Here is a 21823-nt window from a genome sequence, read left to right as displayed (position 1 = left end):
TTGTCAAGGAAAAAAAAAAAAAAACACTGAACACTTTTATAGATCTCTGCTTTCTCGCCTTAGGGGCTGAGTTCAAAGCGGCTGTGTTGCATGTTGGATGGGTCGAAGATGATCTTGCCAGTAGTCTTCTTAGGCTCAATGGGGCCTGATTGTGTACGCATTGGGGCTTTCACAACAGTGTATATTCCATATAAGTATAAGAAAATCACCCGGCAATCCATTCCAACTTCCTTGCAGTAAGGTGCAGGGGAGCAGGAGAGAGAGGCTGAGAGGGCTTGTGACAGTTTGACAGCTCCTCTTAAGCCAGCTAAAGCCATCACCTGCCGCATTCAGTCTCTTCTCCAATACGTCATCTGTCACCTCTCCACTGTCAAACGCCTGGCTCCAAGTCTTAACCTCTTTAGATTCTCTTTTGCACTTTATTTGTTGCACTGACACACACTGCAGCAATGTTCAGTACTAAACTGTTGTACACAGGGGATTTATTGGCCCAAAAAATCATTGTTTTTCATGTCAACTGACAGAATTGAATGTAGCAAGGAAATAAAATGGTTTTGATAGAGTACAGTTTCAATAAAGTTTGCGTTGATTCAATATTTTGATAACTAAATAATGCAGATTATAGTTAACTCAGAAATAAAGCAGTTTGCCCTCTACTAAACAACAGGTTGCAGCCTGAATGGCTGCAGTGTGTTCTGTGTGCTCACCATGCTTCCTGAAAATGTCTGGCTATTTGCCTATTGCAAAATATTATCAGATCAGTGATGAATACAAACACACATTGTTCATTACATTAATGACTTTTGACATATTACCTATTAATATGATTGTCCAAACACCTATGGACTATGGAAGCAGAAACAAAACCATAGGAAGGTGTTGTTTTAAATTCCAGACCAACTATTTTAATATGAAATCATGACAGGCCCATCCTTCATCAGCAGAGCCAGTGTGAGGAGAGTGAAAGTGAGTCCTGGTCTTCTCAAAAATGAGCTGCAATGTGACAGTGTCATTATCTCCAGCTGTCACTGCTAAACCAAACACTTAAGGGTCCGCATCATTACTAGCACTTCTCACAAGAATCTTCTTTTACCCTTTTCCTGTCTTCTGTGTAGTGTATGAAGAGAGCTTCTCTTAGATGCAGTAAGTATGAAAGCATCTCTGTATTCTGAACACATAAAAGCATTTTTACACTGATGAGATAAAGTTAAGAAGTAGCGACATTTGTCAAAAGCAGCTTTAAACAAATTAGATTGAAAACAACAGTTAAGTGAGACGACAAATGACTGACCTGGATATGCCGCCAATGTTTAATCTACTTCACTGTCAATTTAGCTTGAAATGTATTTGAGGCAGCAGTCGTGATATCGGCAGGGCTTATGACATGTGATATGTGTGATGTGTGTATGCACTCCTGAGGTTTTGATCATATCTTCAAAGCAGGTTTAATCTTGTGTAAACCTTCTAAATAAACATGCAGATGGCCCTTCAAACTGCCCCGTTGGAAGCGCGGGTGCTGGAGCTGATGAGCTAAACGCTTGATGTTTTCATCATATTCACATGATTTGAAGTTCATTTTCCAAGTGATCTATGCCACATGCAAATTAAAATGACTTCAACACTTTGACAAAGTAATGATAAAGTACAGTGGTAATTTTCACTTAGCGTTAGCTCTGTGCTTTCCTTGTCTAATGTATAATGCAGTATATGTTTTTGTATAATATACTTGAACATAATTTTCACACTATATAATATGGGTTACTAATCTTCAAAGTGGTCCCAGCTGCTCTTAACTCCCCCTTTTTCACACTCGCATTAGAACCGTCATAGCACATGTTGTATTTTTATACATAAGTGTAGTTTTCTAAGTTAGCAGCACACGTTTTGACAACAAATCTCCCCAAAGCATAGTTTTTGCCATCTCTATCTTTCTTCAACAACTCTTTGGTTGGTCTGTCTCCACTGACTCCTACGCTGCCGTGGCCCCAGTGTGCCACACATTATCATTTCACAGAGCAGACACACAGCACACAGTGCAGCACACAGTGCAGCACAGATGGGCGGCATTGGCTCTTTCTGACAGATGAATAGGTAAATATTTACCTTCCCAGATTGTCTTTCTTCTCCCCTCATCCTTCCATTCCTCCACCCATCGCCTACCTCTTTACACTCATGGCTGTCATTTTCAGGGTTCTTCTATCCCAGTGGTCTTGCCTTCATCTTATCGCGGGAGGCGCTCACAGGCATCTGTTGTGCAAACACGCTTGCATACACATGAATATATTTAGAATATATGATTAAGAGGATAGTTTTGTTTGGAAGAAACCTCATTCACTCACACCAGCAGTAGTTGGACTGAGCTAAGGCCTTGACAAAGAAATGTTTGATAAGAATTGTCCACAAGACAATGGACTGTTTTCTGAAGCGGCTTGAGCTTGCCGAGGCAGACTGGGACTGACTGTGTACTTATCTGGACTTTTAATTAACAGACTTTAGTCTCCTCTGAACACATTTTCTTGTGTAAATGCCAGCAGACCAGTGGCACATTACAGCTAATAGAGGCCACTATCACAGAGATGAGCTCTATCAGTCTCTGAGCAGCACAAGTGAAATGAAAGCGCACACACCTTTATTTACTGATGGTAATGATGATATGACTATTGTCAAGGCAGCACAGACGGCTTTAAATCATTTGTTTCAAATCGATTTGAAGGTGCCTCTATACAGACAGATAGCTTTGTGTGAAGGAATTAGTCAACACAAAGACAATTTTCTATGACAGCAGCACATCATTTTTACAGATATCAAGCCACCAAAGCCTTTTAACCCAGAGGAATGTTAAACAGGGGGCATTTTGTTCTGCACTAGACATCAAGACATTTTCTACATTTTAATATGGTTTTAAGGTTGAGTAAATGTGGAAAAGTGGTTTTACTTATTTTGGTGTATAGTATAGTGATGTTGTATGCATCCTGTTTCAGACTGAATGTCTCCCTGTTTGTGCAGTAGTTGCACTTACGTATTTTTTCTTAACTATTCTCAGTGATATCATAGTGTAATCAATAGTAATCGTTAACTCCTTCAGTGGCCTGACATGGCAGATAATGTCTCTCGTGATAAATCCTTTTCTGCTTTGCTGCTTTATCTCTATTTCACACACTAAATAAGACTCCCCACACACTGTTAGTTTTATATTTTATTTCCTTTGCAATACAGTATATGTCCAACTTTTTAAAGGACTGAATAAAAATTAAACCTTTCATTTTTTTTTTTTTTTACTTTTTTTATTTTACTTTGATAAGTTTCCCATTCCCTTCTCTGAGTTTAAAACATCTTGCTGAAGTGTAATTGAAAGCAGCACAGAAGCCCAATCTTTTGTCTTGGCTGTCTTTCTGCTCGTGCTCTGGGCCCCTCTCTTGCAGCCGTGCTTCTCACACTCTGTTTTTGAAAGGTGAGCTATAACAAGGCACATTGCTGCTGTCTGGTTTTAACAAGGCGAGTATCAGTGTGCTTCTTGTTCATTAGTATCACACATCACACCTCCATCACCCTTAGATCTGCAAGAGACAGAGGTGTCAAAATGACTGCGTGTGCATGTGTCTGTGCCTCCACTGTGGCTTTTATTTATTTCTTTTCCTCTCCTCTCAGCCTCCGCTTCTCATGAAAATCCTCCAAAGTCAATTCACACCACTCTATCCATGCTCTTTCTCTCTATTCTCTCTCTGCTACTTTGCCCTGGACTCAATTGGGCATTTCTAGTAATGGTGTACATTTTCTGAAAAGTAATTTACAGATTTTGCGACTACTGCAAATTTATATAGTAAAATTGATAACCCATATTTTGTGCAAGATGATGGGATCTTTATTTATGGCAATTACGTTTTAATAGTTACAGTTGGTTGTAAAACAAAAATCTTTACCCAGATGCTAATTGACTCTAAAACACTGACACTGATATCAAATCAATTTGGACCACGTATTCCTACTGAAAGGCTACATAAAATGGACCAAAATTGTGTGTGTTTTTTTTAATTAACATTGTGATATTGAAATAGGCATTCAGTACTGAGCTATACCTTAGTATAAACATAATCTGAAATTTGAAAACACTAGTTGCGATTCCCTTGATGCTTGATGTAGTCGTATCAGTTTCTTCCTTCTAGAACAATTGCTTTTATCATTCTCCATTTCAGTGCATCAAATTTGATAGTCTTCATTTAGACATTGCTACAAGTCATCTGCTTCTGTCTGGTCTTCTTCATGCCCTCCCCACTACATCTGTACATCTCTTCCGTGGCTGTAAACCTCCCGCTGCTCTAATCTCAGCCACATTTCCAGATGTATTCACTGTCCCTGTTCTGTACATGTCTAAACCATGTCAGTCTGATGTTTCATTTACTCCCAAGAAGAACCTCATCTTCAGCTCAGCTTGTCTTTTTACCTGTACCTCTTTTTTTTTATTATTATTATTGTTAGTCATGTGTACCTACCCTTTTTCCTCTTTACCATTACTGATGCTGCTAATTTTAATCTGTGCTTGCACTGTAGTAAACATTTGGATTTGTGTGTAATTGTGTAACCTTTTAATGTTGCTTGACTTGATAAATTATTTAAAGAAAGAAGTTAAACTGTTTATTTAAGTAGCCACTGTACTGTAGATGTCTGAGAGGCTCGACTCGAGTGAAGCTTCCACATGTATAATATATACTCACTTGGGTCTGATTTGGAGACTTTTGGGTTTTAAGTTCATTGAGTTGTACTTTTTGTCCATAGGATAGTTGCAAGCAGATCTAAGAGGTCAAGGATGCCGTTGCCTGCAGGCCATTGATTAATATTAATGACCAGCCGCCAATTGGAAGTTATCAATAGGTCAGAGGTTATCGCAGGGTTGCAGATGCAGTGAGTTAATGTAATTAAAGATGCATCATGATGGTGATTGCACAGAAAACGTCTTTGTCACACTGTCTTACGTTCTTTGTATTGTGTATTTGCTTGTGTTTCCACCATTTTACTGCACATGCCACAGCTGTCTCCTGTCTGTGTGCTGGTACTGTTTATCTGTAATTCTCAATTTATTTTTTGTCACAGTGATGCTGAAAGAAATCCAGTTGTCTGTTGTCAAGTAAATCCCAGCTTCTCATGCGATCCCACTTACACATGCCTGTACATTAAAAGGCTATTACAGGACTCTTATGCAGAGCTCTGATCCAGTGCATCTTAAGCTTTCATAGGCAGATTTCTATCAAAGCCTGCTTATATGGAGAAGGATTTTATCTTTGATACTTGCACAAACAAGCCTAGAATCAGCTCTACAAGACATTTATGATGAAGTATGCCCTTACACGTGCTGTTGGACAGCTGCGGCATGTACAGAAAACAATGACTTAGACCTGCTATTCTCATCCTGCCCCTGTCAATATAAACAATATACACACACACAACTGATCAATGCATCTTTTCCTATTCCTTATTGATTTAGAATAAACCTATGAGTGCGCCACTCAATAATCACTAGCTAATGATTGGCAGTAGAGGTTGCTAATCAGGTTTTGGTTGAAACAAGTCCTTGGGGAAACTTCTTCCTGTTTTATTCGTTTGCTTTGGGCATCTTCAAAGATGGCTGTCACAATTGAGGAATGTGTATCAATCATAATGTAATGATCATGATGAACTAATCAGCTGAGACAGAGGAGGTGTAGATCTATAGGTCTTATTGCTTCTGGGTTTGCCCTATTGAGTGTGTGATATGAAAAATGTTTGTCCCTCCCTCCACAGAGTTCCAGGTGTAACCATTGCCACTGATATCATCTGCGGTTTCCCTGGAGAGACGGAGGAGGACTTTCAGGAAACCATGGAGCTGGTGAAGCACTACAAGTTCCCCAGCCTCTTCATCAACCAGTTCTACCCTCGACCTGGGACACCTGCCGCTAAAATGGAGCAAGTACCTGCACATGTGGTAAGGACTGCTCCCTGCTGTCTTCTTCACCATACGTTAGATTAAACATGCTTCCAGTACAGATACTTCAAACAGCAGGTCATTAGTTTAGTAGTGGAAAAATCACTGAATATATCCAAAAGAAGTCACGAGCCATGAATTATACACTCCTTGAAACCTGTGCTCAAACAATCTGCAAACTATATACTTGTAGGGACTTTCTAGGAATGGGTGATATAAAAGGGCTAATATTGGTATTGGTAATATAGAGGGATTCTTTTATATATTGGTATTAATATAATCCATGTTCTCCAAAGAAAAGTGGCTATATTTTTTCCCAATTATTATAAGAACTACACCAAATTATACTGAATCAGCACATTTAGTTCTATTTTCCTCAAAATTGAAAAGTTAATTTACGAGTTTAACACAAACTTTATTTCAGTTTGTAGGCATGAGAAATATTGGATAACCATGCTGGCTGAAAAAATTCATATCGGCCTGTCTCTGGTTTCTATGACGCGAGGAGTTTGTAGGAATTTTAATTTCAGCATCATGACCCACATTTGACCCCAAATTTGTAATATATTTGAACATTTTACTAAATAATCTATTCATAATTTTGAATAAATATATACTAAATAATTTTGATAAATAACACATGACATCTTTGAATTAAAACTGCCAGCTCAAAACTGGACAGTTACAACCGTTTCAAGTGAGATCCTGACTCGTCTCTGATCTCGGCACAGAGCTCCACAGCCGTGTAGATCTGGAGAGTAATCAACACTCATCTCTCTGGTTTATGTCTCGCTGTGTTCCCCATCTGCATTCGCCCTGATTGATACCCTGCCATTGCCTCTCTGTCTCGTTCATTGCCAAGTGAAACAATTAGACACTATAATGAAGCTGTAATTGTTGTAAAGCTGCGTCAACGCTCAGACAGAAACGGCTAGAAAGCATCAGTTGGGCCATGCCTCCTCTGCTTCTCTCCTCCCTGTCAGGGGTGGCACAATAAACTACAATATCGCTAATTTCGATTAATAAGGAAGACAATCCTTGTTTGTGGTACATTTTGTATTATCGATGATCATCATTGCACCACCAGATTGTGCCAAAAAAGCTATTTAAACATGATGTTCTTCTAGATCATTGTTGTTTCCACTCATAAAGCACAGTTCTATAATAGTTCTTTCAACACAATTTTTAATCTCTTTTCAACTTAATACAAGATTCATATTGACTATTGCATGACTTGTGCAATTATTTTGGCCATGCTAATCGTGACACAAAATGTAAATATCGTGCCTATTCTCAGAACATCATAATAATATTTTAGCTGGACTCATTTGCTCTCACTGGTTTTATACTCAAGCACACAGCATGTTGTTGCTGTAGCTCTGTTTAATCTTCAACATAAGGCGGGCTTCCTTCTTGTACTCTATAATCTTTGATCATATTCTTGAGCGTGACCTCCGGTCCTGTACTGTATGCTATATTTTCTGTCTCTTTTGGCATTTGCTCTTCATTCCTCTTTACCATCAAAGTGTTGACACATCTCTTTCAAGTGGAGTGTCTTCATAAGTCATTCTCTTTCTCCCTCGTCCCTCCTTCCTTTCTTCATACTCTGTGGAGCAGCTCACAGTGTCTTCGAGGGATCAATCCCTAGACAGACCACAGCGCTGTTTCTCTCTCCCCCTATCTTTTCTGCCTTCCTGTTCTTCCTGCTCCATCTGCCTCTTCTGACTTTATTGTCAGCGCTTGTATGTCAGCATGCATCCAGCCTTTATTGCAGTGATAGCTCTTTGATTGTCAGATGGTGGCGCAGAGCAGATTTTCAATGTTTTTGCTTTATCAGCACTTCACTTCAGATTTTGGAAGAGTTTTGTTGTTTTTTTATGGATATGAACTCATGGCGTAGAGCAGTAACTTGTCGTGTCTCTCAACTAGAAGATTGTGGGTTCAATCCTTTGTTTCACTCTGAATGTGTCCATGTATATAGACATAGAAAACATGTCTATAGAGAATGGAAAAAACCCTTATATCCACAATGAAAGTTCCCATAATTTCAGGTATAGGCCACTGCCACCCCTGCTCTACATATCTAAAGTTATTCAGTGGTCTTCTACCAATAACTGTAATTTTGTAGCCTAAGTTTGACTTGTACATGCTTTTTTAGACACAACAAGGTCACATGAGGGTGAAAAGTGGGGAGAGGCATTCAGCAAATTATCCAGAGCCAGAAACTCATCTCACAATACTGTCCTAGAGCTGCTGTATCCTGGTCACCTAAACCTAGTTTACCTAGTAAACCTAGTTTAAATACCTTTAAAGCAATGAGAATGAGATGGTAAGTAAACAACTCTCTGGGACTGACTATTACAGTTGTGTTTCCATGGTTCAACATATAAAGAACATGGACAAATATGACTAAAGTAACATTCTACAATTCAAAGTCGTTGGTAGCTTTGTTCTGGTTGTACACCTGCATTGGTAGATAAAGCTGCAGTCTGTGTCCCATCATCAGTCAGTGCGCACCTGTTCACATACACTCACACACACGCGCGCGCAAACATCCACCCCGAGCACACGGCGAATGGTGGCAGCTCCACGTCGTACAGGCCGCATAGGGTCAGTCATTAATAAAGAGCAGCAGATGGTTTGTCTAGAGCACAAGTGTGTTGAATAACCACAGGAGGGATGGATGGAGCAGGGAGCACAGACACACAGAGGAAGAAGACGTTGTACACAAGGCACAGAACTAAAGGGGAACAGAGATGGATCGTGAGACTGGAGTAAGATGTAAAGTAATGTTCAGAGGCTAGAGGGCGGCGTTATGTTTGGGTTTCTATGGGTTACAGGAAAGATTTATCAGCTGTAAACTAGACACTTCATACCGTCAATGCAATACAATTCTGTGTTTAACTATGATGTTTTTGTAACTTTCTGATAGTTTGTCATCTAGACTTTCTTTTGTCTAGACCTGCATTTTCTTGTGTGTTAGCTTTAATATCATTGAAAATGTACTTTACCATACATTTTACATATATAAAAAATATATATATTTTACAGAAGGATTAGTTATTAAACAATAATTGAGAGACTGCATATTTATGCTATAAAGGAATCATGGCTATATTTATTATAGCAAGGTTATATTCTATGTTTGCCTTTGAAAATACAGCATGAAATATTGTTTTATTGTATCTTGGATGCACACAAACCTGTGCGCCACAAAGGTAAACATGAATATATCCATAGCTGGTGCCTATGGGAGAACACAGGTGCATGGTAATATGCGCAGAGCTCACCTTTAGTAATAGGTGAACAGGGAGAATGGATGGACGAGCGCAGAGAGGAGGTGAGAAAGTAGACCACAGGGGTGCAGGGACGAGGACAGAGGAGCGCATGCCGAGAATAAAAGGATGTGAATGCTATTAGCTGCATCTCCATAATCATCCCCAGGTGACTAGAACTTAGCCTTGATAAATGGAGGCGCTGAGCAGAGACTGTGTGGACAGGGTCTGGGCCCATGTGTGTGTGGGACAGCCTGTCTGTTAACATGTAGCAGGGAGTTAAAGTGAGCAGTTGCAGGAGACCCAACCAGAGGAAAAGTGATCGAAAAGGAGAATGGCTGTCTAGTGGGAGAGCCTTTTTAATTTCCCCAGGTTGTAATTGGTTAAGAACTCCATTACCCAGGAGGCGCCAGTGCAGCAGCTGTCAGTGCAAAACAGCTGGCCAGCCACTAGTAGCTTTATCTCATAGCTTCACTATCATTTATCTACGCCTGGACACACACACTCACATGCATACTATGCCCCCTTTGCTGTCTCCAAGCACAGGCCCTTTCTCTCACACATATCAGGGGACATAATAACACTTGACTAAAAGCAGTCTAACAGGTATTAAGGTTGAGTTAATGGTTAAATTTCTGTCTGGAGCCAGTTTGATTAATGAGGTCCTGGTCCGCTAATAATCCGCAAACGCACCTGCATAGGTTATCAGTCGGCTGGTCTTTGTACTGTTGTGTTAACTAGCAGCTCAGGCAAACTCTAATGGTCTTCAGCAGGATGTGAAAAATAAACATAATGAGAATTAAAAGGCAAAGGTCTATTCACATGTTTTAATAAGATAGAAAAATATAGATATTCCAAACAAATGCTATAGCTTAACACACATCACCTATGACTGTTTTAGTCATGACTGTTTTTTTCTATAGATGATTTGACATTTGGAAATGCATAAATGGGCATCCATAATACTGGCTGCACCGTGTTTATAACAATATATAATATACATATTAAACAAATCATCTGCTTTAACCTAATTTATAATGTGAAGAAGTCAAAAGTCACCCTTACCCGTACAAACTTAGTGCTGCCTGTGCTTTAGGGAATATGTAAATGTAGCCTATATAGCATAGAGCACACACACAGATAGCCCAGGGTGTCAGCTCTGTTGCACAGACATCTGTCTGTCATTATCAAAAGACAGACATGTGCAGGGAGCCAGAGGCAAAGGCGCCATCACTGTTACCTTGCCCCACAACACACAACTCATCTCATAGGCCAATTCTGACACATACTGTTCATAAGCTCACTGCAGACACGCCTGGATGTATGTGAATAAATCACTGTTTTCTGAAATACAAATAAACATACCCCTGTAATCCATGCACAGGCCCATGTATGCACCTTGGGTTAATAAAATCTACACATTTTTCTTCTAGAAAACAAATACAACTTTTATGTAAAGCAGATATGGGAGAATGAACAGTATAGTTTCATGATTCAGTATTGTATGTTTTTGAGCAAGCGCATGTTACAATTTTAGAGGTATGAGATGGTATGAGTACAAGTGTATACAACCATGTAATGTCACTTCCCGTTACATGCAGCATCCGTCTATAGTGGCAACAACAGATGGACGTCATGGTAACAACCATCGTTCATCATCACCTCGGTGACAGGTCCGCAGACAGTTGCACACAATGGCTTTGCATTGCTGGGTTGTCACCAACACAACCCCGACAGCATGCTAGATTAACTTCTCAGGTTGATGGACCATGTTCAGACGCATGGCCACTGTCCTACTGTAAACTTTCCACTAAAACCATGCATTCTGTCATGAAGTAAACATATATGATTTCCAATGCTCCCAGTAGTGACGATGCATTTAAGTCTTTCAGCATATCTGACCTGGCATCTTTTCAAACAAGGCAGTTTCCAAAGTGCCTCACATAGATTAAAAAAGAAAACAAAAGCTACAAATGGTGAATTTGATCTTACTAGTCCTAAAACAATATAAGCAAAGCAATAAAAAATGAAATAGTAATAAATGAGTCAAATACAGTAAAATACATTAAAGGGCCCATATTAGGCTGTTTTCTGATCTGTGTCATGATGTTGTTTCCTCATCAAAAACATACCTGGAGTTATATTTTGTTTCATTCATACATGTTTAACATCCTGTATATTAGTAGTTCTTAGTTCTTCTCTCAAACTGGAAACACCTTGTGATGCCATGTGATAATACAGGAAATGCTCGACTGTCTTTTAAACGCCATACACCTTCACTAGAATCATTTGGATAATTTCAGCTCTGGAATTGCTAATCTTTACTGAACTAAAGGTAAAAGGTAGCTCTTAATTTGAAAGCTGCCACTACATGACATCACGAGGGACATCACGAGGGACATCACGAGGGACATCACGAGGGACATCACGAGGGACATCACGAGGGACATCACGAGGGACATCACGAGGTCGAATTCAGCATTTTGAGCTTTGGAGATGTAGACAACCTAATAATAAAGGATTACTTAAATGTGTGAATGAAACAAAACACAACTCTGAGTATGTTTTTGAGAAGGTAACAACATTATAAGTCCATTTTCAGTCCATTTTGCCTAATATAGGACCTTTAAAGACACCACCACACAACTCTCACAATGTTAAAAGTCAGGGAACAAAGGTTATCTTAAAACGAGACTTAAAAAAAACTCCAAACACTCACTGTGGAGTCTCGAAATAGTTACATAGTTTACAAAATATTTAACCTTAATTCTAAACTTTACAATTTTTGGTGCCTACGCTTCTCTTCTCCTGTGCTCACTGTATAGTTGCTGGTAAATGCATTCAGATGTAGAGCATACAAGAGAGGTAGCATGTGCTGCAGTGAATGAGCCTGTGGTGTTTTGTGAGTCTATGCGAGCTGATGGACTGAGTAAATTCAGCAGGGAGAGACTAGGGTTTGAAAAATCCTTACCTGCAGTTACATCTGTCTTACTCTTCCCCATACACACACTTGAGTGAATACCGAGTGATGGGGTGAATGATGAAAAGTTGGTGAGGGGAGAAGGGATGGAGTATAATGAGGGCTCAGCGGAGGTTGCTCTAGGCAGAGTGAGGGAGAGTGGGAGAGAGGGGGATCTGGAGGTACAGCCTAAAAGGGGAGGGTGGGAGACACAATGATTAGTATGAGTTTTCCCCCCGCGAGAAGAAAACACAGGGATCCAGGGAGAAGGTGCAACACTCAGGGATATGTGGATATGTGCAAAGGCAAAAAAGAGAGAAAAGAGGATTTAGAGATTGTGAAGAGCCCTTTGAGAGTCAGTTAAAAACAAGGATGGAGAAATTGTGGACAGACAAGGCCAGTGATTATGAGTGTGAATGAAAAAAGGATGAAATAGCAATGAATAAGACATTAACAGTAGCAGATTATGCAAACACGAAATAGAGGCGCTTTGAATGGAGAGCAAGACAAGAATCCGTAGTGGGAGTGCTTTTAGAGAATAGTCTTTTTTATAAGTAGAGAAAGTCAAGGTGGCACTTATCTACAGGCATTCACTGCTGGAGCATCCTCACAACACTTCTGCCATAAGCTGTTATTGGTCGAGCTCTTTTTCAATTCATACTTTGTTCGATACTTTGTTTATCATGTTGTAATGATTACCTTGGCTCTTGTCATTCTTTATTCTAGGAATTCAAAACCGATATGACTAAGGTCTTGTGCTTAAATTGAAATGTAAAGCCATTTTTACCCTTTTCCACATGTGTCCACTCACACTCACCCTTGAGCTCGTCCTGCCTCTCTTCAGGGTACCTTCATATGCTGCTGTTTATTCTGTAATGATGTCTATATATGAGAGCTGATAGCTGAACAACTTGTAAGTTGTTTCTGCATATGTAGAAATGTAGCCTTAGGACACTTGAAAGAGGTTATTACTGTATGAAATCCAGAGTCCCTTCAGCAACAGAAGCGCATCTCCTTCCCTTTAGCCAGCTATGGCCTAATCAGCGAGCTAATTAGCGCTTTTTGTAACTGCTTGGGCCTCGTGTAACTGATTGCATTAACAAGTGGCACATATCAAACAGTCATGTCTCCCGCTTGTGCATCTCATTACACATTAAGGACATTGGGGGTTAGGACCAGAGTTAATCGCAAAGATGCATGGTAAAATCCCTATTTTCCCATTAATAATATAAAATGTATAATTGTGCTAACATCTGCTATTTTAGTGCCTATTTTCCCTTTAAAGTGCATACATGATTTTTGAAACCTTATATTTTATTTGCAGAAAAAACAACGGACGAAAGAGCTATCACAACTTTTCCACTCGTACAACCCTTATGACCACAAGGTAAGTGGGATTCCTCTGTCTTGACTGCTAGTCGTTTAAAGGCGCGCTCATTCACTGTCTATTTCTTAATGGGAGAAACTCCGCTCCTCATTCACCTTTAGTCTACAAGTCTTCCATTGACACACAAGCACTTGTAGGTCACCCTCGCTATATTGTCTTAAAGGCTGAGTGATGAGTTTGTCATCTCCTGAAGATGGACGCCTCTTGTCAGCAATCTAGTGGATGAGGACGGCTCAAGTGTTGCCTCCTGATTACATTTTGTGTGTGTGTGTGAGTAAGTGTGGCTAAGATTGAATCCTAAAGTCACAGATAAATCTTCTGAGTCGCGTATGTGTGTGAGAGTATGTGAGTGTGCGTGTACATGTGTACGTGTGCACTGGCATTTGTGTGTGCCTATCTCATCCATTATGAGGTTAACATCTGACAGCAGATTGAACATGGTGCTCTTCAGGCATGCTTATGATGATGAGACCCTTGTGACAATACTGGGTGACTGTGTGTGACTTCTTCTATAAAGATGTCCTTCTGTGACTGCCAACTCTTTGACAACATCTGTCACCACATTTCTCAGCTGGAATGGAGTTTGCCCTATGGAATATGGTTTTATTTTCTTGACATTGCTTTTGGGGTGATCCAATATTGAGCAATAACTATAATATTTGATGTTTCTCAATGATCCAGTAACCTACCTGATGGTAAATGATACACATATGTATCCATTCACACAACAACCATGTTCCAAAAACATACACAGCAAACCTTAAAGCATTTTAACTGCACTGATTTCTGGTTTTAGCCTTTTTGAATACTGTTTAATATCACCCACTGGTTATATCCTGAAAATATCCAGCACGGTAGTTCAGATAATTTTTGTATATTGGTTATACCTTCCTGGAGTAAGGGATAGTGGAATATGGAGAATAGAAATATAGAAAGAAGTTCATTTGCTTAATACCAAACTCAAAACATATTATTATTATTATTATTATTATTATTATTATTATTATTATTATTATTATTATTATTATTATTATTATTATTATTATTGTCATCGTTGTTATTATCATAGAAACCTTTAATGACATTTTTGTCATTACTTTTCATTTACTTTACTTTATTATTGAATAAATGTCTGTTCTTTGTGAAGTTTTATTTTATATATATATTTCTTTTTTTTTTTTTTTTTTTTTACAAAAAATAAAAAAAATCATTGAGAGTATTGATCTGGGAAGGTTTTTATAAAAGCTTATTTGCACTTCACATCATCAGATCTGTGCCCAGTGAACAAAGTGAGTGGTTTGAGCAGTTGTTATTGCCTGCAGAAGTGACAAACAAGACCATCTAACACATACATGTCTATACTGCTGCCTGCTACCACACTGCACATTTTAAATGCTGGTGATTGGAGTGTTCCTCACAAATGTCACACCGCATAATTTAGCAGAGCTTGAGCTCATCTTTACAGAGTTTACACCGTAAGTGGAGTTTGTGCCTTTAGTGAAATTGTTATAAGATACGCACTAATTAAAGAAATATGAGCGGGATCATGTTTTCTGTGTGGCTGCCCTGGATCTCTGCCTCCCACACACAGCAACACACACATCTATCCTAGTGCTAATAATTGTTTAGTGCTAAACAGGAACATGACTTTTGAATTAAACTTTTTGCAAAATGAATCATTAACATAATTCATCTTAATTTAGGCTACATATGTCTTCAAAGGGCCCATATTACACTATTTTCTGATCTAAGTTATAATGTTGTTTCCTCATCAAAAACATACCTGGAGTTGTGTTTTATTTCATTCACACCTGTTTAAGACACAAAGCTGCATATTTAGGCTGTGCTCTTCTCCCAAAGGAAAACATTCTGTTCCACCTTGCGATGTTGTATGGTAATACAAGCGCTCCACTGTGTTTTTAAACTCCAAACACTTTCACTAGAATTATTTGGGTTATTTCAGCCCTGGAGTTGCCAACCTCTACTGAACAAAAGGTAAAAGGCAAGGCAAGGCAAGTTTATTTGTATAGCACAATTCATACACAAGGTAATTCAAAGTGCTTTACAGAATAAGAAAGACAATTAAAATCACACAAATCAAAACCTAAATAATCACAAATAATCATCATAAATTTACCATTAAAAGAGAAGAGTGCAGAATAAAAAGGCCAGTGAGCAGGCCGTTACAGTAGTCTAACCTACTGGAGACAAATGCATGGATAAGTCTCTCTAAGTCTGGCTTTGACAGTATACCTTTGATTTTTGCAATGTTCTTTAGGTGGTAAAAAGCTGCAGATGTTATTGATTTGATGTGGCTGTTAAAGTTCAAGTCTGAGTCCATTATTACCCCTAGACCCCTAGAGTTGAAGGTTTTAGAGAGAGAGACTGGAGGTGACTGCTGACACTTTCTCTATGTTTCTGTGGGCTAAAGATGATGACTTCAGTCTTGTCTGAGTTTAGCAGAAGAAACTTGTTTCACATCCACACACTGATCTGTTGGATGCAGTGGCAGAGTGAATCCACTGGTCCATATTCACCTGCTGCCAGTGAGACATAGATCTGAGTGTCATCTGCACAGTTGTGGTAGGATACATTATTGCTGCGTATTAACTGGCCTAACAGCAGCATGTAGAGATTGAACAGCAGGGGTCCCAGGATTGAACCCTGGGGCACCCCACAGGTCAGGGACATTTTATCTGATATCCATCCATCCATTTTCTTCCGCTTATCCGGGGCCGGGTCGCGGGGGCAGCAGTCTAAGCAGGGACTCCCAGACTTCCCTCACCCCGGACACGTCCTCCAGCTCCTCCGGTGGGACCCCAAGGCGTTCCCAGGCCAGCCGAGAGACATAGTCCCTCCAGCGTGTCCTGGGTCTTCCCCGGGGCCTCCTCCCGGTGGGACATGCCCAGAACACCTCCCTAGGGAGGCGTCCAGGAGGCATCCTGAGCAGATGCCCGAGCCACCTCAGCTGGTTCCTCTCAACGTGTAGGAGCAGCGGCTCTACTCCGAGCTCCTCCCGTGTGACCGAGCTCCTCACCCTATCCCTAAGGGTGCGCCCGGCCACTCTGCGGAGGAAGCCCATTTCAGCCGCTTGTATCCGCGATCTTGTCCTTTCGGTCATTACCCAAAGCTCATGACCATAGGTGAGGGTAGGAACGTAGATTGACCGGTAAATCGAGAGCTTCGCCTTCCGGCTCAGCTCCTTCTTTACCACAACGGACCGATACAGCGACCGCATCACTGCAGACGCTGCACCGATCCGCCTGTCAATCTCACGCTCCATCCTTCCCTCACTCGTGAACAAGACCCCGAGATACTTGAACTCCTCCACTTGGGGTTTTTTTTTTTTATCTGATATACATTTTCCAATTTCAACAAAGTACTCCATGTTTTCTAAATAGGACTTGAATCAGTTTAGTGCCGTACCAGAGATGCCCACCCAGTCCTCTAGTCTCTGTAAGAGGATCCCATGATCAACAGTGTCAAAGGCAGCACTCAGATCTAACAGGATCAACACTGAGACTTTGCCTGCATCAGTGTTCAGGCGGATGTCATTTGTCACCTTGATAAGAGCAGTCTCAGTGCTGTGGTGGGGTCTAAAACCTGATTGGAAGACATAAAAGGAGTTGTTAATTTTGAGGAAGTTAGTAAGCTGTTGGTAAACAACTTTTTCAAGGACTTTGCCTAAAAATGGCAGATTTGAGATTGGTCGGTAATTGTTCAATATTGTGGCATCAAGACTGCTCTTCTTTAGGAGAGGCTTGATAACCGCAGTTTTCAAAGCGCTTGGGAATGTTCCAGATTGAAGTGACATATTAGCTATGAGAGTGAGTGGTGATAGCAAACTGTTGAGCACAGACTTTATTGGACAGACAAATTTAGTGGGTAACACATCGAGGCAGCATGTAGATGAACTCAGACTGGTGACAATCTCTTGGACAGTTTTGTCAGTTACAGGTAGTTGTTAGCTTGAAAGCTAGTGCTTCATGACCTCACAAGGTGGAACAAAGCATTTTGACATTTGGAGATATAGCCAGACTAATAATAAAATATTACTCAAACATGTGTTTAGTGCTATAGCCAAGGATGCACCAAGACCTAATTTACTATCAGGTATCAGCCCTGATCCAGAAAAATCATCTGGACTGGATATTGGCTCAGTCAGTAATCTGTTGGGTTTTATGGATTGATGTAATTTTGATGTTGGCATAACCCTAGAACATTTCATAATGTTTCAACTTTTATTTACACAGAGCTGTACTTGTATTGGATAAAAGTTCCATGTCTCATTTGGACCAGTTTGGTCATGTCATTATATTTTAAGTAAAGAAATCCCATTTACAATTTCAGCTTTAGTATTTGTTGATGTCGGACATAACAGCTTGAAGCCAAAGCAATGATATCTGTATGAAAACGTAAAAAAAAAAGGATTGGTGGATCCCCAACTATAGCTAAAGGATATGATTTCACAAAGGCAGTGTCTTGGCTGATCTGTTTAAATATTGCTCCAGAAATCTCTGCTCCATCTGCTGTGAAGCTCGGCCTGCACGCTGTTCTCCTGTAGGTCTCATTCTGTTTCCATAGATTGTGTAGATGTGAAAATAAATCCCTTTGCATTACCAAGCCAGATAGCCGTGAGATATGATTTAATGATAATAAATCTAATGTCAAGCATGCTTCCTCCCTGATCAACCACTGTTCCGCCTGCCCTTGCCCATGTCCACACACAGCGAGCCGACGCAGAGGCAAATCAGCTGGATTAAGCCCCCACATAGCCGGTAGATAGAAATAAATGAAGTCAGATAATGCCCTCATTTTACATTAACTTGCTTAAGGTGCCTGCCCTTTGGCTCAGTTTATGTAAGGACATTATGTGTTTACCATTGTGTATGTGTGTGTTCTTGTGTGTGTACAAGAGAGGATTCAAAGAGTAGGGAAAATTGGCGATTCACACCCATTATTGCTAATATGCATCCTCCTATACGTACAGAAAGGTCATTAATAAAGACTGAGAGGGGTGGGGGTTGTGGGTGGAGAGCTTCATTGTTCTATTGCCTCTGGCCATGCAATATTCTAAACAATGTTTTACGAGGACTAATTGCTTTACCTCTTTCTTCTTTTCTTCACTTAATTTTTTCTTAACATCCATCTTTTTCTTTCAGTGTATTTAACAGTGCTCTACCTATCGGGCTGTTTGTGTGTGTAGGGGTGTGTGTTTGCGATGATTAATGTGAAGTATCCTATAGCCAGATGGTGCAGAACACGGCCCATCCATCAACAATGAAAAGACCAGTGGGCAGAAAGCTGGCAGAGCACTTTGTCTGAGGCCAGTGCCCCACACGGACGTACACACCCAGGAACTCACTCAGGCGTGATCCAGACTCACTTTTGTTTTCCCATTGTACTTTCAAATGTTTCTCTGCTCACGGATCACTTTCTTTAGGACCCAATTTACACAGTCTGAAAGGGGCTCGTTCAAACTATAAATTAATTGTCTCGTAGTACTTGAATAGTGGCCTAGCACTGCACATTTAGCGCTGTGCAGTGCTTTAATTAATATGGACTTTTCACTTACAGAAAATACCATAGTGAGTGAAGTTTTTGTGTGGATGTAGCCCCCAATTCACATTTCTTCCTTCCAAAGTTTGCTCCAAATCAAATGCTTCATGACAGAATCTTGATCTTGATTAAAATTTGATTATTGCTTGATCTTTACTGTCATCTATGTTTTGTTTCATTTGAGTTTCAATAATCCTGCTTATTTAGTTCTTTCACAGATTTATACTAGACCATTTTGTATACCTCCACCAGACTTGTTCTATTCACTTCTCAAATTGTTCCTACTGTGCCATTCTTTCTATTTTCAAATACTTTTCAATACGCTCAGGAAACACAGACTTAATATGTTTTTCTATTGACAAATTTCGTGCTAACTAAGGCTTTGGGTTATGTCTTTACATTAATGCATAATATAGGGCCTTTAAGCTTCAGTGAATGTGTGAGTCTCCTTGCTGTGTCTGGAAGAGCTAACAAAGCCCCTCTACCCCGCTGCCCCTCTATTCCACAGTCTCTCAGGAACACTCGCACACATAGATTCTTCATGCTGTGTTCACGGGCCTGAATGACAAGGGTGACAGTTTTCCCCCGCGGCAAGAAAGAGGGGACAAGCTGTCAACATGGCCCATTGCACCTGCCCAGACACCACCACCACTAAGAAGGAGACCGAGGGAGCTAGAGGTGGCCCTAACTAGCACGCACTAACTACCAAGTGTGGAGGAAAGGGAATAAAACACTCCTCTCCTTCGAGGATTCTACTTTGCCTCATTGAAGTTCACGTAATTATTTATATTATGAGAGAAAATAAAAGGTTAATTAGTAAACCAAATTCTCTCACTCCCCAACAGATCATATTTTCATTTCGTGCACGTCTCTAAACTGAGTAATTAGTATTCTACCCATCCTCCACCCCCTGGCCATGTTAATTACTTTTATTTTGTAGAATGAGTTTTTAGGCTGCTGTTGTTTTGCATTAGTGTAAAAAGCTAACCTTCGTCTTTGTCAAGCTTGACATTTGCCTGGCACACAGTTCCCTCACTTTTCTTGTTAATTAACTGACTATTCAGAGCAGAAGACTGAGGCAGAGGGAAGAATGGAAACTGTATTTGTTGCTCTACTCCTCTTGCCGTTGTTTGCCTACCTAGCTCTTTTGAGGTTCAATACTCAATGTCTAGAATTGCACTTGCGCTTTCCTTTGAAGACAATACTTTAATTCCTGAAAGAAGACTCCTCCTGGTGCTCTCTGAGCTTTGCAAAGGCTACAATCTCCAACACTGCAGGCTAGAGTTTCACCTCCTGTCTGCAGAAAGAAAGCAATGATATGGACCGTCTGTGAATGCATTGACATCGATATTCCACCCACTACATCCAAGACCAAGACGCACATTCTCCTCGACTTTTGTGCAGTATAGAATGGTATAGAGCATGTGTTCTTGCTCCCAATCTGTCAAGGTTATGTAACGAGGGCTTAACACATGTGAAAGTTACCAACAATTGACTTTGAAGTAATTCCAAGTACTTATTAGCGTCACCCATGCACATACAAGTCTCATTATATACAAAGTTGGTGACATTACATTTGCGATACTTTTGGCACACATGGTATATACTTATGATATTGTTCTATTTTTATCTAACCATAATGAAATGCTAACAAGATGGCATACGTTTTTGTGGCATTCCCAAATCCACAAAAATGAGAGAACAAAAAAAGTGTATCAATTTACAAATAACCACACATACTACAAGGCTGATTTGCTACCCTAAAAGATACATAGCAGTGCCATCAGGCTTTTTTAAGGGATCCTGTCAATGCATATGCGGCCTTTATTTTAAACCATATCCCCTACCCTGTTTCTGGACTGATACATTTCATGTTTAGAGTTTTAGCAAATCAGCCATGACCTGCAGGATCCCCAATGGAAATAATAACCTCACCAGCCTCCTTTTTTGTAATATTTTGCTTTTTGTTGGGCTCAAGTCCAAGGCTGACTTGCTGAAAAGCCAAAAAAGTCATATTAGTTGTTAACTCGGCTCTATTCTTCTACTGACACAGAATTGAACTGGGAAATGGAAGTGGGCATAACTTTTCTTCCAGGCAATCAAATGGCTCAGTTTGCCTGCTTTGTTAAACCATTTTTTCCTGCCTTTTTAAAATGAACTAGTCCAGAATCCCTGCCTTCTCCCTCACCTCTCGCTTCTCCCCTCTGTCTCCCTCCACACAAGGGCTGCCTCGGAGCTACACAGTACGTGCCGTAATAGCTTGTTGATTGCTTCCATTTGTTGGGTCAAAGGCATCAGGCCCATGTGCTATTCACTCACATGACCAGAGACAGGTAGACACCCACACACCTCTCTCCTCTCTCTCTCCTCGCCGGCCTCAGAAACCGCTCCGTCTCCTTTTAGCCGCGTGCTGCGTGAGTGACACCTGAATGGCGCTGCGGTGGGAGAGGAGAAAGACAGAGAAAAAGCATGAGGAGAAATGAATCGGGGAGCCCATGTTGCTAAATGGTTTCCTGGATAGGAGTGTGAAGGTTTTCTAGTTCATTCAAAAGGCCCTATTCACCCTCAGACTCATTTGGAAAGCTATGAGTGTTTTGTATTTGTATGTCTCGGCCATGATTGGTTTGAAGTGAGAAGGCACATACACCTTCATATTCTTATAATATGCATGCTATTATACGGTCTTT

At 40.3% G+C, this 21823-nt stretch overlaps 1 protein-coding gene across 1 annotated transcript in view; it reads left to right on the top strand.

Annotated features, from left to right (window-relative positions):
• The window catches only part of cdkal1 (CDK5 regulatory subunit associated protein 1-like 1), a 144870-nt gene that overhangs the window by 87833 nt on the left and 35214 nt on the right, over window positions 1-21823 (top strand). The window contains exons 11-12 of the mRNA XM_033980910.2: window positions 5776-5956; window positions 13515-13577. Of these exons, the coding sequence (XP_033836801.1) occupies window positions 5776-5956; window positions 13515-13577 (244 nt within the window). The remainder of the gene's footprint in view (window positions 1-5775; window positions 5957-13514; window positions 13578-21823) is intronic.

This window comes from Periophthalmus magnuspinnatus, chromosome 16, assembly GCF_009829125.3.
Source record: "Periophthalmus magnuspinnatus isolate fPerMag1 chromosome 16, fPerMag1.2.pri, whole genome shotgun sequence".
Classification (NCBI taxonomy): Eukaryota; Metazoa; Chordata; class Actinopteri; order Gobiiformes; family Gobiidae; genus Periophthalmus; species Periophthalmus magnuspinnatus.
This window is presented reverse-complemented; position numbering and strand designations above follow the sequence as displayed.